The following is an 18,716-nucleotide window of genomic DNA, read 5'->3' as shown; positions in this document are numbered from 1 at the left end:
AGCTGCAAATCGCTGTGTTGTCACGCTATTGAAGTATAGTAAATACAAAAATTCTATATTATATATTATAGTATTAAATTATACTGCTGATTAGGTACAGTTGTTGTATAGTTATTGGTCAATAGTATCAGATATAATGGTATTTGATAACATATATGTTTTTATTATGATGAAACAAGGTGATAGATTATAGTATCTATAAATTCGTTAAGATAAGCAACCTTGTTCACTAGTGAACAATTTAATTGACCAATAACTATACAACAACTGTACCTAATCAGCAGTATAATTTAATACTATAATATATAATATAGAATTTTTGTATTTACTATACTTCAATAGCGTGACAACACAGCGATTTGCAGCTAGATCTGCATTTTTATTTTCACACAGCACATGTTTTTAATATATTTCGCTAGTTGTTAGATATATTATTTTAATGCATACCAATAAAATGTTATTTCAATTTTAATACCCCGGAGTGCCTCTTGACATACTTTCTTTTCCTCTGGTTCTACACATATGAAACAATGTTACTCAACTCCAACCCTCAAGAGCTTCCAACAGGTCATGTTTTCAGGATTTTTGTCTGTTGAAACATGGGGGATAATTACTGACCCAGAAAAATATAGATCAACTCCCCTGTGCATGAGTAAAGAAATCCTGAAAACATGAACTGTTGGTAGCTGTTGAGGATTGGGTCTCCTGGTCACTAGGGAGGGTCTCTCCACCCTCTTCTGCCCCCTCCACTGTTATTCCTAATATTAGAGGTAGGAGCAGGTGCGGTGACGGACAGGGTGAGGATTGGGTCAGTGATGGAGTGATACATGCTGGGACTTGGATGGGAATTTTGAATATTGCTGCTATTGTGTTTACTGACTTCCCTAGAAAACTGTGATGTTTAATGAGTCTCTGATTTAAATCTCTATAATAGACCAATCTGCTATTATCCTGCACTTAATTATCTCTTGCTGCAGTCTCACGGGCCGTCGTACACTAAGTGGAAAGTCTGACTGGGATCACTGGTCAGCACTGGGACCTGCGCTATCGTCAGTAACTTCTCATTACACAACAGACGGGACCTTCCCATAATGTTCCTCAGGGACATCTGGAGTCTGACCGCTGAACGCACTAATGCAATAACCAATGATCCCCACCTCGTGGATAATGTACAACAACTATATAAATGATGGAGGTGGACAGTAAAACAGTTGGAAAACTTTCATCTATTGACTTTTGCCTCCATTAAGAATATATATATATATATATATATATATATATATATATATATATATATATATATATATATATATTATACTCTTCTGTCTCTAGAAACATTGATGGATTCCAAGTGTGGAAGGGAATGTTCAATAAATTCATGAGGTGAAATCGATGACTTGTTTTGTTTTTATTTTAACTCTTCGTTGGGTGGTTTCGGGAATGAGGGGAGAACAGATTATTGTAGGTGGATTGTGGTAGATGGAGAAATCGTTGTTCTCTAGCAGAGGACAACTATTATACATTAACGGAACGACTTTAAGGGTTTCTGCAGTGAGTGCTACTCAGTAGTATATAGATGTGGGGATGGCGTTATATCTGGTATACAGAAGTGGTTCTTTGCCGTTATTCTTAAATACAGAAATAAATATACAGAAACCGTATGGGAATCCTATCCCTCAGCGGAGAAAGATGTTATACTAAGTAGGTTTCCACAAACTGCGCACAGTGAATAACAGATATTTACACTGCGCTCTGATCTATAGAAAGCTGAGTTAACAGGGCAATGTATTAGATGGGAGATGTGCCATCGTGGCTAGCAGAATAGTGAGAAACGGAGGAGTGAGGTTGTGCAATTTTATAATAAAATAGTAAGTCAGTGGTAATCATCCTGTGGATCTCGGCTGTTGTAGAACTACAAACTTCAGAATGCCCTTGCTCTGTCTGATAGTTTTTTAACTTATAAAGCGCTGACATAGTACGTAGCGATGTATGTTGAGGAGATCATGATACAAATGCTTTGTATACAATGACGTGAAACAGAAGGTATAGATGGCCCTGGCCAGATAAGCTTACACCCTAAGCCAGTACGCGGCACCCTTAGAGTCTCCATAATTTTTTCAAGGCACCCCTCCAAAATACTTACCGAGCAGTCCCGTTTTATAAGAAGTTGGGTCAAAATAATGTAATAAGTATTTAGGTCAGGACAGAAATACTCGGTAAGTTGTTTGCAAAAATAATACCCATAAATCCAAGGGAAAAGAATATTTTTATATATTTTTTTTCAATTATATTTCTGTCAAAGAATAATTTACAGCTAATACGAAGAGGAATAAGATGAAACAAAATAAAACAACATGTACAAAAATCCTCACCCTCTGCGCCCTCCTTCATCTCCACACACTCTGCGCCCTCCTTCATCTCCACACACTCTGCGCCCTCCTTCATCTCCACACACTCTGCGCCCTCCTTCATCTCCACACACTCTGCGCCCTCCTTCATCCACACACTCTGTGCTCCCTTCTTCTCCACACACTCTGTGCTCCCTTCTTCTCCACACACTTTGCGCCCTCCTTCATCTCCACACACTCTGCGCCCTCCTTCATCTCCACACACTTTGCGCCCTCCTTCATCTCCACACACTCTGGGCCCTCCTTCATCTCCACACACTCTGCGCCCTCCTTCATCTCCACACACTCTGCGCCCTCCTTCATCTCCACACACTCTGCGCCCTCCTTCATCCACACACTTTGTGCTCCCTTCTTCTCCACACACTCTGTGCTCCCTTCTTCTCCACACACTTTGCGCCCTCCTTCATCTCCACACACTCTGCGCCCTCCTTCATCTCCACACACTTTGCGCCCTCCTTCATCTCCACACACTCTGGGCCATCCTTCATCTCCACACACTCTGCGCCCTCCTTCATCTCCACACACTCTGTGCCCTCCTTCATCCACACACTCTGCGCCCTCTTTCATCCACACACTCTGCGCCCTCCTTCATCTCCACACACTCTGGGCCCTCCTGCATCCACACACTCTGTGCCCTCCTTCATCTCCACACACTCTGGGCCCTCCTTTATCCACACACTCTGCGCCCTCCTTCATCCTCACTCTGCGCCCCCCTTCATCTCCACACACTCTGCGCCCTCCTTCATCTCCACACACTCTGTGCCCTCCTTCATCTCCACACACTCTGTGCTCCCTCCTTCATCTCCACACACTCTAGGCCCTCCTTCATCTCCACACACTCTGGGCCCTCCTTCATCTCCACACACTCTGCACCCTCCTTCATCCACACACTCTGTGCCCTCCTTCATCTCCACACACTCTGTGCCCTCCTTCATCTCCACACACACTGTGCCCTCCTTCATCTCCACACACTCTGTGCCCTCCTTCATCTCCAAACACTCTGGGCCCTCCTTCATCCACACACTCTGGGCCCTCCTTCATCCACACACTCTAGGCCCTCCTTCATCCACACACTCTAGGCCCTCCTTCATCCACACACTCTGTGCCCTCCTTCATCCACGCACTCTGTGCCCTCCTTCATCTCCACACACTCTGTGCCCTCCTTCATCTCCACACACTCTGCGCCCTCCTTCATCTCCACACACTCTGTGCCCTCCTTCATCTCCACACACTCTGTGCCCTCCTTCATCTCCACACACTCTGGGCCCTCCTTCATCCACACACTCTGTGTCCTCCTTCATCTCCACACACTCTGCGCCCTCCTTCATCTCCACACACTCTGTGCCCTCCTTCATCTCCACACACTCTAGGCCCTCCTTCATCTCCACACACTCTGGGCCCTCCTTCATCTCCACACACTCTGCGCCCTCCTTCATCCACACACTCTGTGCCCTCCTTCATCTCCACACACACTGTGCCCTCCTTCATCTCCACACACTCTGTGCCCTCCTTCATCTCCAAACACTCTGGGCCCTCCTTCATCCACACACTCTGTGCCCTCCTTCATCTCCACACACTCTGTGCCCTCCTTCATCTCCAAACACTCTGGGCCCTCCTTCATCCACACACTCTGGGCCCTCCTTCATCCACACACTCTGCGCCTTCCTTCATCCACACACTCTAGGCTTTCCTTCATCCACACACTCTGCGCCCTCCTTCATCCACACACTCTGCGCCCTCCTTCATCTCCACACACTCTGTGCCCTCCTTCATCCACACACTCTGGGCCCTCCTTCATCCACACACTCTGCGCCCTCCTTCATCTCCACACACTCTGTGCCCTCCTTCATCTCCACACACTCTAGGCCCTCCTTCATCTCCACACACTCTGTGCCCTCCTTCATCTCCACACACTCTGTGCCCTCCTTCATCCACACACTCTGCGCCTTCCTTCATCCACACACTCTAGGCTTTCCTTCATCCACACACTCTGCGCCCTCCTTCATCCACACACTCTGCGCCCTCCTTCATCTCCACACACTCTGGGCCCTCCTTCATCCACACACTCTGCGCCTTCCTTCATCCACACACTCTGCGCCCTCCTTCATCCACACACTCTGTGTCCTCCTTCATCTCCACACACTCTGCGCCCTCCTTCATCTCCACACACTCTGTGCCCTCCTTCATCTCCACACACTCTAGGCCCTCCTTCATCTCCACACACTCTGGGCCCTCCTTCATCTCCACACACTCTGCGCCCTCCTTCATCCACACACTCTGTGCCCTCCTTCATCTCCACACACACTGTGCCCTCCTTCATCTCCACACACTCTGTGCCCTCCTTCATCTCCAAACACTCTGGGCCCTCCTTCATCCACACACTCTGTGCCCTCCTTCATCTCCACACACTCTGTGCCCTCCTTCATCTCCAAACACTCTGGGCCCTCCTTCATCCACACACTCTGTGCCTCCTTCATCTCCACACACTCTGCGCCTTCCTTCATCCACACACTCTAGGCCCTCCTTCATCCACACACTCTGCGCCCTCCTTCATCCACACACTCTGGGCCCTCCTTCATCCACACACTCTGTGCCCTCCTTCATCTCCACACACACTGTGCCCTCCTTCATCTCCACACACTCTGTGCCCTCCTTCATCTCCAAACACTCTGGGCCCTCCTTCATCCACACACTCTGTGCCCTCCTTCATCTCCACACACTCTGTGCCCTCCTTCATCTCCAAACACTCTGGGCCCTCCTTCATCCACACACTCTGTGCCCTCCTTCATCTCCACACACTCTGGGCCCTCCTTCATCCACACACTCTGGGCCCTCCTTCATCCACACACTCTGCGCCTTCCTTCATCCACACACTCTAGGCTTTCCTTCATCCACACACTCTGTGCCCTCCTTCATCCACACACTCTGCGCCCTCCTTCATCCACACACTCTGCGCCCTCCTTCATCTCCACACACTCTGGGCCCTCCTTCATCCACACACTCTGTGCTCTCCTTCATCCACACACTCTGTGCCCTCCTTCATCCACACACTCTGTGCTCTCCTTCATCCACACACTCTGCGCCTTCCTTCATCCACACACTCTGGGCCCTCCTTCATCCACACACTCTGCGCCCTCCTTCATCCACACACTCTGTGCCCTCCTTCATCTCCACACACTCTAGGCCCTCCTTCATCTCCACACACTCTGTGCCCTCCTTCATCTCCACACACACTGTGCCCTCCTTCATCTCCACACACTCTGTGCCCTCCTTCATCCACACACTCTAGGCCCTCCTTCATCCACACACTCTGCGCCCTCCTTCATCTCCACACACTCTGTGCCCTCCTTCATCCACACACTCTGCGCCCTCCTTCATCTCCACACACTCTAGGCTTTCCTTCATCCACACACTCTGGGCCCTCCTTCATCCACACACTCTGCGCCCTCCTTCATCTCCACACACTCTGTGCCCTCCTTCATCCACACACTCTGCGCCCTCCTTCATCTCCACACACTCTAGGCTTTCCTTCATCCACACACTCTGGGCCCTCCTTCATCCACACACTCTGCGCCTTCCTTCATCCACACACTCTGGGCCCTCCTTCATCCACACACTCTGCGCCTTCCTTCATCCACACACTCTGCGCCCTCCTTCATCCACACACTCTGTGCCCCCCTTCATCTCCACACACTCTGTGCCCTCCTTCATCCACACACTCTAGGCCCTCCTTCATCTCCACACACTCTGCGCCTTCCTTCATCCACACACTCTGCGCCTTCCTTCATCCACACACTCTGCGCCCTCCTTCATCCACACACTCTGTGCCCCCCTTCATCTCCACACACTCTGTGCCTTCCTTCATCCACACACTCTAGGCCCTCCTTCATCCACACACTCTGCGCCTTCCTTCATCCACACACTCTGTGCCCTCCTTCATCTCCACACACTCTGGGCCCTCCTTCATCCACACACTCTGTGCCCTCCTTCATCCACACACTCTGTGCTCTCCTTCATCCACACACTCTGGGCCCTCCTTCATCCACACACTCTGGGCCCTCCTTCATCCACACACTCTGCGCCCTCCTTCATCTCCACACACTCTGCGCCCTCCTTCATCCACACACTCTGTGCCCCCCTTCATCTCCACACACTCTGTGCCCTCCTTCATCCACACACTCTAGGCCCTCCTTCATCTCCACACACTCTGCGCCTTCCTTCATCCACACACTCTGCGCCTTCCTTCATCCACACACTCTGCGCCCTCCTTCATCCACACACTCTGTGCCCCCCTTCATCTCCACACACTCTGTGCCCTCCTTCATCCACACACTCTAGGCCCTCCTTCATCTCCACACACTCTGCGCCTTCCTTCATCCACACACTCTGCGCCTTCCTTCATCCACACACTCTGCGCCCTCCTTCATCCACACACTCTGTGCCCCCCTTCATCTCCACACACTCTGTGCCTTCCTTCATCCACACACTCTAGGCCCTCCTTCATCCACACACTCTGCGCCCTCCTTCATCCACACACTCTGCGCCTTCCTTCATCCACACACTCTAGGCCCTCCTTCATCCACACACTCTGGGCCCTCCTTCATCCACACACTCTGCGCCCTCCTTCATCTCCACACACTCTGTGCCCTCCTTCATCCACACACTCTGTGCCCCCCTTCATCTCCACACACTCTGTGCCTTCCTTCATCCACACACTCTAGGCCCTCCTTCATCCACACACTCTGCGCCTTCCTTCATCCACACACTCTGCGCCCTCCTTCATCCACACACTCTGCGCCCTCCTTCATCCACACACTCTGCGCCCTCCTTCATCTCCACACACTCTGCGCCCTCCTTCATCTCCACACACTCTGCGCCCTCCTTCATCCACACACTCTGTGCCCCCCTTCATCCACACACTCTGCGCCCCCCTTCATCCACACACTGTGCCCTCCTTCATCCACACACTCTGTGCCCTCCTTCATCCACACACTCTGCGCCCTCCTTCATCTCCACACACTCTGCGCCCTCCTTCATCTCCACACACTCTGCGCCCTCCTTCATCCACACACTCTGTGCCCCCCTTCATCCACACACTCTGCGCCCCCCTTCATCCACACACTGTGCCCTCCTTCATCCACACACTCTGCGCCCTCCTTCATCCACACACTCTGCGCCCCCTTCATCCACACACTCTGTGCCCTCCTTCATCCACACACTCTGGGCCCTCCTTCATCTCCACACACTCTGGGCCCTCCTTCATCTCCACACACTCTGTGCTCCCTCCTTCATCTCCACACACTCTGTGCTCCCTCCTTCATCCACACACTCTGTGCCCCCTTCATCTCCACACACTCTGTGCTCCCTCCTTCATCCACACACTCTGTGCCCCCTTCATCTCCACACACTCTGCGCCCTCCTTCATCCACACACACTCTGCGCCCTCCTTCATCCACACACACTCTGGGCCCTCCTTCATCTCCACACACTCTGGGCCCTCCTTTATCTCCACACACTCTGGGCCCTCCTTTATCTCCACACACACACCGTGCCCTCCTTCATCTCCACACACTCTGGGCCCTCCTTCATCTCCACACACACCGTGCCCTCCTTCATCTCCACACACTCTGTGCCCTCCTTCATCTCCACACACTCTGCGCCCTCCTTCATCTCCACACACTCTGGGCCCTCCTTCATCTCCACACACTGTGCCCTCCTTCATCCACACACTCTGCCTGGGAGACCTGCAGCGACCTGAGCAGACCTGTTGGGTTTCCTCCTCTGGCTCCTGTTTGTTACCTTATCTTCGCTGCAGACTGTTGCGCCTCCACTCTGATCCGGCTCCAGGGCTCATCAGAACCTCAGCGTCTCACTAACCTACAGACCTTTGCTCTCCAGTGTATATCTGACTCACCTCCTTCTTATTCAGGACTCCGTTGACTCCCTGCAGACCATTGCGCCTCCTCTCTGATCCTGCTCCTCAGGACCCCAGCGCACCCCACTCTGCAGACTCCTCCTCTTAGTGAACCATCTGGTCTCCTTACCTGTAGTCCTGGCAGTCAGTCCCCCTCCCACCAGCTGTGCACCCTGCCGGACACTAGTCATAGCCTCGCTCTTAGCATCTAGGATCTCCGTCTGGTCTCGCTCATCGCCCCCTACAGGACCGCGACCTGCGGTTAGACCGGCGCAAAGTCCATATTCCCTTGAGGCGAACCCTGGTGAACACCTCTCTTTCCTTTAGACTCTGCACCTGGGGGCAGTGTCCACCTGAGGAGACCCTGAGGCTCTGCCTGACTCTGAAGTTGTGTCAGTTATTGAAAATATGTTGTAACATTATTACATAGGTACAGGTAATAATTCATACACAGGGCCATAACTAGGGCTGTGCTACAGGTGCGATCGCTGAAGGGGGGCGCAATTTAGGAATATTTTAGGTTAATTTGGTTAAAATTGAGGGCTAGGGGGGCGGCATTTCTCTTTCTCGCACCAGGCACTAGAATTCTAAGTTACGGCTCTGTTCATCCATATATACAGCACATGTGTGTTGTGATGGGGATGTTATACCTCCTTGTACAGAGACCTCGGGGTGGGTTGTATGTGAAGGATTCAGGACTGGAGAAGAATCGGCTCCTAAGAAATGTATGAAAATCATGCGGGTGATTAACAGGAAGAGTGTATGGAAATAATAACATATTTACATGGGTATAGGCACATTCCCAGGCAGGTGAGGATGGAGGTTTAAGGTCTGTGGATCCAGAGATCCCAAATACAATGTGTCGCTAATGTATCCTTGCCATTATATAGTGTGTGATATCCAATCCACTGTGAACCTCCACTTATTGTGGGACACTGATTCTGAGGACAGGACGTAGAAGGTGATATGAGTAATATGGTACCTTGCGGGGAGTGATGTAAACATAATATTCTGCAGAGACTGATATAAGCTCTCCCGGCAGGGTCCTCACTACCCCATGTCTCATGTCTACCCCCATTACCCTGTGATGTCCAAGGCGGAACTCTCTCTGTGACCAATGCGCTTCTGGTCTACTCACACAGTACTCACACAATACTCATACCGTACTCACACAGGACTCAAACAGTACTAACACGGTACTCACACAGAACTAACACAGTACTCACACCATACTCACACAGAACTAACACCGTACTCATACCGTACTCACACCGTACTCACACAGAACTAACACCGTACTCACACAGTACTCACACTGTACTCACACAGAATGAACACCGTACTCATACCGTACTCACACCATACTCATACCGTACTCATACCGTACTCACACCGTACTCACACAGAACTAACACCGTACTCACACAGTACTCACACTGTACTCACACAGAACTAACACCGTACTCATACCGTACTCACACCATACTCACACAGAACTAGCACCGTACTCACACAGTACTCACACCGTACTCACACCGTACTCACACCATACTCATACCGTACTCACACCATACTCATACCGTGCTCAGACAGAACTAACACAGTACTCGCACAGTACACTCACACAATACTCAGAAAGAACTAACACATGTTTTTGTGCTGTCTGTGTTTGTTCGAGCATTACTCACACTTGGGTTTGGTACCACACTGTTATTATCTTGTTGATAAACTTATTATGATGTATTTGTTATGCTGTATTTATGTATCTGTATCCAGTGGTCTGATGCTGCGGAAGATGATGATGGACAGATAATCTGCAGAAATTCAAACAACAAGAGAGTAATAGAAAGAGAGATAATGGAAAGAGTTACTCTGCTGGGAGTAATATAATGGGGAACATTCTCCTGGGACTAATGTAATAGGTGAAATACTCAGTACTGGCAGTAATATAATACAGGACATACTCAGTACTGGGAACACTATAATATAGAGTATTATTATAGAGTAATATAATACAGGACATACTCAGTATATATATATATAGAGTATTATTATAGAGTAATATAATCAGGGGACTGATACAGTATAATTTAGTTATGAGACAGGAAAAGTTCCAGCCAGCAGAGGGTTAATGTACCTCGCACACGTGACCAGGGGGCGGAGCTGAATAAGGAAGTTCTGACACGCCCACCAGTTGCTGCCAGTTACAGAGACACCGCCGGAGGCACCGGAGCAGGTACCGGAGACCGGGGTGTGCGGGTGACCCGAGGATTGGGAGAGCGGGGGTGTGCGGGTGACCGGAGGACAGGTGGAGTGTGGTGTTCAGGTGACCCGGGGACAGGGGGAGTGGGGTGTTCAGGTGACCCGAGGACAGGGGGAGTGGGGTGTTCAGGTGACCCGAGGACAGGGAGAGCGGGGTGTTCAGGTGACCGGAGGACAGGGAGAGTGGGGTGTTCAGGTGACCCGAGGACAGGGGGAGTGGGGTGTTCAGGTGACCCGGGGACAGGGGGAGTGGGGTGTTCAGGTGACCCGAGGACAGGGGGAGTGGGGTGTTCAGGTGACCCGAGGACAGGGAGAGTGGGGTGTTCAGGTGACCCGAGGACAGGGGGAGTGGGGTGTTCAGGTGACCGGAGGACAGGGAGAGCGGGGTGTTTAGGTGACCCTAGGACAGGGGGAGCGGGGTGTTCAGGTGACCCTAGGACAGGGGGAGCGGGGTGTTTAGGTGACCCTAGGACAGGGGGAGCGGGGTGTTTAGGTGACCCTAGGACAGGGGGAGCGGGGTGTTTAGGTGACCCTAGGACAGGGGGAGCGGGGTGTTCAGGTGACCCTAGGACAGGGAGAGCGGGGTGTTTAGGTGACCCTGGGGCACAATGAGGCTCTTTATCTCCAGTCTCCGGCTCAGTGTTATCAGTGATATAATATAACTGGATCCTGTTACTGTAATATTGTTACTTTGTCTGATACATTTTGTTGTTTAACGTATTCATATAATTCATCCCTATAGATCCCACCACAGGCTGAGTCTCATATATTTATAATTATAGTTTTTACAGTTTTCACCCAATTAACATTTAACTGATGACTTCTCTGTACCATGTGACACTCGGTGCCTCATACCTCCACCATACACTGTCTGCCAGATAGACCACCTGCCGGGTGAGGTGACTGATGACTTGTCTGTACCATGTGACACTCGGTGCCTCATGCCTCCACCATACACTACTGTCTGCCAGATAGACCACCTGCCGGGTGAGGTGACTGATGACGTCTCTGTACCATGTGACACTCGGTGCCTCATGCCTCCACCATACACTACTGTCTGCCAGATAGACCACCTGCCGGGTGAGGTGACTGATGACGTCTCTGTACCATGTGACACTCGGTGCCTCATGCCTCCACCATACACTACTGTCTGCCAGATAGACCACCTGCCGGGTGAGGTGACTGATGACTTGTCTGTACCATGTGACACTTGGTGCCTCATGCCTCCACCATACACTACTGTCTGCCAGATAGACCACCTGCAGGGTGAGGTGACTGATGATGTCTCTGTACCATGTGACACTCTGTGCCTCATGCCTCCACCATACACTACTGTCTGCCAGATAGACCACCTGCCGGGTGAGGTGACTGATGCATTAAGGAGAGTAAAGCATAAAAAAGGAATAACTGTACCTGGGCAAAACCATGTTGCATTGGAGGGGGGAGGTAAATTTAAAATGTGTGGACAGATGTATAGTTGGGGTAGGACATGTCCTAGATCAACTTTACATTTCAGTGTAAAAATAAAGCTATCAAGTATTTGTGCTACATTAAAAAACAGACAATAATTAACTAATGTGCAAAACAATAAACTAATTTGCACCCCTTGCATTGTATCATGGTTTGTTCTGGAGAAGTTTTCTTTTTTTTGCCTTACTTCCCCTAATGACCCAGCCCCCACATCTTTACATAAGAAAATGACTAAAATTACAGTAGAAGCAAATAATTGTATAGCACAAAATGAATGTATTAAAGTATAAAAATACTTCATTCTCCGCCCAACCCAACATTACACCCAAGGGACATTTGTACCCGAGGAGTCATAAAAATATCTTGTCTATATTTAGTGTGTCCTCTGCATATTGCTTTCAGCTCATTACAATGTGGGACTCGGTCATGCTGCGTAAGTTGTGAATAAAGTTGTTATATAAAATGTGGTGGGTGCTGGGACCAACATGTGTGGTAAGTATGGGAGGCAGCCATTTTGTCATCTGACCCTGTGTTTATGAGAAAGCAGCCTATCTGTTCCCCAGGAACCCCACGCCTCATGAGCACGCTGCCATTGAGGGCCTCAGTAATGTCATGGATTCCTAGAGAACCAATAAGCCGCGTCCTCATGAAGATGGCTGCCTCCGCTGTGTGCAGGTGACCTGATCTCTCACCCTGGTCGTCCTCTCTGCAGTTATCACCTGGGAACAAGCGCCCTTATGATGTGTGTGTCGGGTGAAGTGTTGCTCATTGATGCCGGTCTCCTATAGCGAAGGATGAGAACATGAACGGAGTCAGGAAGAAGAGGACTCCCAGGGCTGGGGGTGACATTGATGACGGCCTCTGCTGCTGTGAATACATAAACCAGAATGGTGAGAAGAGTCACCTGGCTGCCTGTCTGTGTGATTGTGAGGACCTGGACGAGGCGTGTGACGGGTGAGTGGACATGCGTGTCACTAGCATGTTATCATGAAGGAGGTCAGTAAACTGCTATGTGCTCTAGTTCATAAAATCTACTTTCAGGACAGTTTCTAAGAGTCCAAATCGGACAAGAAAACTGTTGGTCTCAGAACCAGAGATTTATGGAAGCTTCAGCTGGTGCTTTGCCAGCGCCGTGCTGCGACTTTGTGTTATGACCGATCTCATGTTCTGTTTTCCAGGTGGATCACCTGTAAATCGCTGCAGCCGGAGGTCTTGGCGAGGGTCATAGAGACGGCTTCAGATCGCTGCCGTGTGCCATGGATTCGCGGTGCCAGGAAGCTCGATGTCAGCATTTTACTGCCACTGTTTCTGCTGCCGGTCTCTCTCTATCTTGCGGCTCATCATGTGTTCCTGACAGTGGTTACTCTGAGCTCTCTGCCGCTGCTGGTGATCTGGTATTATAGGCTGACGCACAGGCGTAAAGGGAAGACCCTGCTCTTCCTCAGCCTGGCCCTCTTCTCCTTGGGGTACATGTACTATAACTTTGTGCATGAAGTCTTTCTAAAAGGTCACATAGGATGGGGGCACTTACTTACCATCACGTGGGGGCTTCTGATGACTCTTCTGTTCTTGGTGAAGGCGAAAAGGGACCCCGGCTACCTGAATAGAAGCACAAATATCACCAGGGTGAAGTCAGAGGGTAAAAGGGATTTTGGAAATAACTCGTGGATGGTTGCGGACAAGGATTTCCCCAGAGGTCTTCACGGGGTCCAGAGGGAAAATGATTATCTCCTCACCGATAAAAACTGGTGTAAAGTTTGCCACGTAGTGAGACTTCCACGGAGCGGACACTGCCGGATCTGCGGGAGCTGTGTACAACGACTGGACCATCACTGTGTGTGGTAAGCGCCAGCAGTAGCCTCCGCTAGGGTGGAGATAGAACAGTTAGCGCCTCTAAAAGATCTATGGGAGACACAGGTTACATAATAACAACTTACATGACAATCTCTTACTACTATAATTAAACACATTTTTACATTGGATTTTGTAGGATTAACAATTGCATCGGAGCTCAGAACCACAAATTCTTCATCCTGCTGCTTCTGGTTTTCCAGTTCACCTCCATATACGGGATAATACTGACACTCAGTGCTGTCTGCTCTGGACAAAATATCCTCAGTGCCTTATTCTACTGCCCAGGAGTCTACGCCAACTACAGGTAACTCGGTGTACGGTGATGGATCGTAGGTTAGGACAATGATGAGTGTGTATAGTAAGTAGGTGAACACTTGAAGGATGAGCTGGTTTAGTGGTTAAGAGCTCCAGTTGTAGCACAGTGATCTTGTGACCTTAAATGTTCGTTAGATAGAAAGTGTTACTGTGTTATCCATAGAATTAATGTTTAGCGCTGTGATCAGTATGTTGGCTCCGCTGTACAGGTAGAAGTCTAACGCTCCCCTGTCCAATTACTCAGCACTTCGTTTGCCTTCACCTGCGTGTGGTACTGCGCCATCGTCACAGCCGGGATGGGCTACGTCCTGCTGGTACAACTACTTAACATCAGCTATAACGTCACAGAGCGGGAGGCTCGGATCGCCCTGCGGGAGAAGACCGGCCGCTGGGTACTCGCCGGACTGGCCGTGGACACTGGGACCTTTAACAAAGGACTTCTCCAGAACTGGCTCCATTTCCTGTCTCTGGACGGTGACCGCGCAGAAGAAAACCTCTCGGACGTTGTGTGATGGCCGCACACCACCGCCTCAGTGCCTTCTTCACGACAGACCATCATCCCTTAGCCAGGTAGACTGGACACCACTTTACCTCTATGGGAACTGTACAGGTTGTAGAGTAAAACCTTAGAAATTGTCTTTTTAATTGTAGACTTCACAGAGCAGCGTTTTACTGGACCTCGGGAATAGAGATCTGTAAATGGTCCAATCATCTCCAATACCCACATAATACTCAGACTATCAGAAAATGATGCTGAGTATAACATTGACACATCTTCTAGTATGACATAAATCATATAATAAAGGGTTACCTACTTTGGGTCATCCCCTTCCTTAATATAAGTCACCTTCTCATGGAATATAGAGGTCACTCGCCTACACCCCAGATCCACCGTTAGCTGGAGCCTCGAGCCGGCTCTTGCAATATCAGCACCTTAGTCTGCCTTTTACTTGATAAAGTGCATAGTTTTCTGTTTGATGCCCCCCCCCCCCCCCCTTTCCCCCCATAACCTATCTACTTATGAGGCTTTAACTGATCCGTATCGAGTGAGTTTGAATAGTTAGTAACCTTGTCTTTCCTATTCACCCTAATAGTCTTTGGCCGGTATTAAACAGAGTTCTGCAGCGTTTTGCACTTTTTTAGAAACAAATTGATGCGTTTTAGAAGAAGCTAAACCTGGTAATCTAATATATACATTAATCTAATGATTACAGGAGGCATCGTGTAATGTTCACAGATGTTACAGTGCCCATAAAGTGCCCCAGGCCTGCTGTACAGTGACCTCCCCCCAGGTTGCCTGTACTGTGACCCCCGGCTCCCAGTGTCTGTCCCCCCCAGGTTGCCTGTACTGTGACCCCCGGCTCCCAGTGTCTGTCCCCCCAGGTTGCCTGTACTGTGACCCCCGGCTCCCAGTGTCTGTCCCCCCCAGGTTGCCTGTACTGTGACCCCCGGCTCCCAGTGTCTGTCCCCCCAGGTTGCCTGGACTGTGACCCCCGGCTCCCAGTGTCTGTCCCCCCAGGTTGCCTGTACTGTGACCCCCGGCTCCCAGTGTCTGTCCCCCAGGTTGCCTGTACTGTGTCCTCTGCGTATATAGGGTGATGTATAGAAACAGAGAAGGATACAAATACATGCAAAACACAATACACAAAGCAACAGTTAGAAAAACAGCTGCACTTCACTATTATAATGATATAATTGATATTATGATAATAATATTATAATGACAATCTCACACTGGCAACGTGTCAGTTATGTGTCCGCTCTTCTCTCTACACTACTCTGCAAACTTATTCAAGCATTTGGCCTTTACCTCTACACTGATGACACACAAATCTATCTTTTCTTCTCTGACCTCCCCCGCTTTGCTCTCTCTCTGCTGTAAATACCAGGATGTCACAGCGCTTCCTCAAACACAACATCTCCAAATCTGAGCTCATCATCTTTCCTCTGCTAATGTTACTATCCCTCCCAGTATCTCCCTCTTGGTTGACAACATCACTCTCTCTCCTGTCACCCAAGACCGCTGCCTTGGAGTCACCCTTGACTCAGCCCTCAGCTTTACCCCTCATATCTAGTCCCTCACCAAATCCTGCCACTTCCTCCTGCGTAACATCACGAAAATATGTCCCTTCCTCTCTCAGGAAGCAACCAAAATCCTGGTCCAGTCGCCTCAATTCACCTCTCATTACCTTCTACTAAGACTTCTGCAGTACTGCCCCCAAGCTTTGGAACCTTCTACCCCACCTCACTTGACTCTCCCCAACCTTCAAACGCTCACTCTAATCTCGCCTTTTCAAGCTCTCCTATCCTTCCACCTCCTCTTCCTCGTCTGCCATCGCCGTTTCATCCCAGTGGATCCTACTGGCTCTCACCACCCCTCCCTCTAGAATGTAAGCTCTCACGGGCAGGGTCCTCTCTACCTATTGTCTCACATCTGTCTACCTCTTACTCCCTTTGACTCTCACGTCTTTTGCTGCACCCTGTGTGAGTCCCTATAGCATTACTGACACTCATCTGTGCTACTTATATGTATAACCTCACCTATTTGTGACTTGCTTCTGTATCTGGCGCTACAGAATCTGTGGCACCTTATAAATAAATAATAGTGGTGGTGGCCAGATCCATTACGCTCACAAGTCCTGTGGGAGCCCGGAGCGGCCCGGGGAGGGGGGCGAGGCGGGAGCCCGGAGCGGCCCGGGGAGGGGGGCGAGGCGGGAGCCCGTAGCGGCCCGGGGAGGGGGGCGAGGCGGGAGCCCGTAGCGGCCCGGGGAGGGGGGCGTGGGGGGAGCCTGGAGCGGCCTGGGGAGGGGGGGGGAGCCCGGAGCGGCCCGGGGAGGGGGGGCGTGGGGGGAGCCTGGAGCGGCCCAGGGAGGGGGGGGGGGGTGGGGGGGGAGCCCGGAGCGGCCCGGGGAGGGGGGGCGTGGGGGGAGCCCGGAGCGGCCCGGGGAGGGGGGGCGAGGGGGGAGCCCGGAGAGGAGGCGGGAGCCCGGAGCAGGAACTAACCAGAAGGATTCCACTGTCCGCTTACAATACAGGCTTTAAGGTGTAGTTAAATCTGAAGTAGCGCTTACATGACCTATAACAGAAAATCCAGTGTAACTTGGGGAAAAATCCTCCCCCCTGATCATTGCATTATCCTTATAAATACCATTCTGATGAGCGTCTGACCAGTTACCTGTATGTCTGACTGTTATTATGTAATAGCTATTTCATATAAGACGATTTGGATGTATGCTGTTTCCCAGACACTTACTAGCAAATTATGTTTTTGCTGATGGGGATGGATGTGGAATAAATAGAACATAAAATATGGGTAGAGATTCTCTTTAATATTTATTGGACTTGGGAGAGGAAGCAGCTGCTATGTTAATATTATGACCTGGAAGCAGAATTCCTTTCTATAAATAAAGAGTGCGGAAGCAATGTGCTCCGGTTACACCAGCTGTCGGATACACACTGTAGCCAACTGCATATCTTACTGTTTATGTAGGTGATACAACTTTACCATGCTTGGGGCAGTGAATGATTATATATATTTTCCTGTACTATATATATAACTATTTAAGTAACATGCCAGTTCTCAGGTAGTAGTAATGTGTATATTTAAGCCATATTTAGTTACTCTGTACATTTGAATACAGTCAGGGGCACTATAATTATAATGTCAGCACTTCTTCAATATTAAGAGGAAAATATCATTTAAAGTTCCTGTTCCCCATCCGGGGTGACCGCAGTCATGTTTTGGGCTGAATCAATATTTACCAGGGACATCCCTGAGGAACAACTGGCTGCTCCCACTCTATTGATATGTTATGTTATATTGGTTCAGCCCAGAAAATGGCTGTAGATAGGATCCTATAAGACAGAAAACTGTTCCGTTATGATGTTATAACTGTGACTGATTTACAATCAGGACCCTTATCCTTGTGCCTTTGTCAAGCTGAATAAAATGTGGTTACTCTTGTATCTGGGTGATGCATTATTTACATATTCACTGATCTGCCAATGTTTTATTTACTTGATCCTGTATTCATGACTGCAGATGTAATTTTTCCTATTGCTGTCACTAAGTCTCTCTATAAACAGCAATATCACCAATGATCCCTGCAACCTACAGTCACATCTCTCTGTATTACCCAACACAGGAGGCTGTACTGTTACTGCTACACAAGAATAAGAATGATTCTGACTGAATCAGATGGTTTCCACCCATGTGGGCTAAGGGAGCTAAGTTAAGTAATTAATAACTGGGCCACTGCTACACGGTTGTCAAAGAGTAGATGTTACACCAATCTGTAATACACTGCGAGGGATGTGATTCTGAAATCTACTGTAGAAAATTTGATCAGTGTCAGCATGGTTTTATTAAAAATTGGGGTTGGTTCTTGGTTCTCTGGATAATAGGACTGTGAAAGGCTGGATGTGGTGGAAATTTGTCTTCCTAACTGTGTAATATACAGAACTGGAGGAACAACATAAGAGAGAACAGTAAA

General features: G+C 49.5%; 1 protein-coding gene across 1 annotated transcript; it reads left to right on the top strand.

Annotated features, from left to right (window-relative positions):
• Positions 1–10,502: 10,502 nt before the first annotated feature.
• ZDHHC23 (zDHHC palmitoyltransferase 23) lies at positions 10,503–16,869 on the top strand. The gene is made up of 5 exons (XM_075197409.1): positions 10,503–10,558; positions 12,767–13,008; positions 13,233–13,895; positions 14,045–14,212; positions 14,468–16,869. Exons 2-5 carry the CDS (start codon positions 12,857–12,859, stop codon positions 14,733–14,735), a joined length of 1,251 nt encoding a protein of 416 aa, XP_075053510.1. The 5' UTR covers positions 10,503–10,558; positions 12,767–12,856; the 3' UTR covers positions 14,736–16,869.
• The last annotated feature ends 1,847 nt before the right edge of the window (positions 16,870–18,716 follow it).

The sequence above is a fragment of the Mixophyes fleayi genome, chromosome 2 (genome assembly GCF_038048845.1).
Source record: "Mixophyes fleayi isolate aMixFle1 chromosome 2, aMixFle1.hap1, whole genome shotgun sequence".
NCBI classification, from domain to species: Eukaryota; Metazoa; Chordata; class Amphibia; order Anura; family Limnodynastidae; genus Mixophyes; species Mixophyes fleayi.
This window is presented reverse-complemented; position numbering and strand designations above follow the sequence as displayed.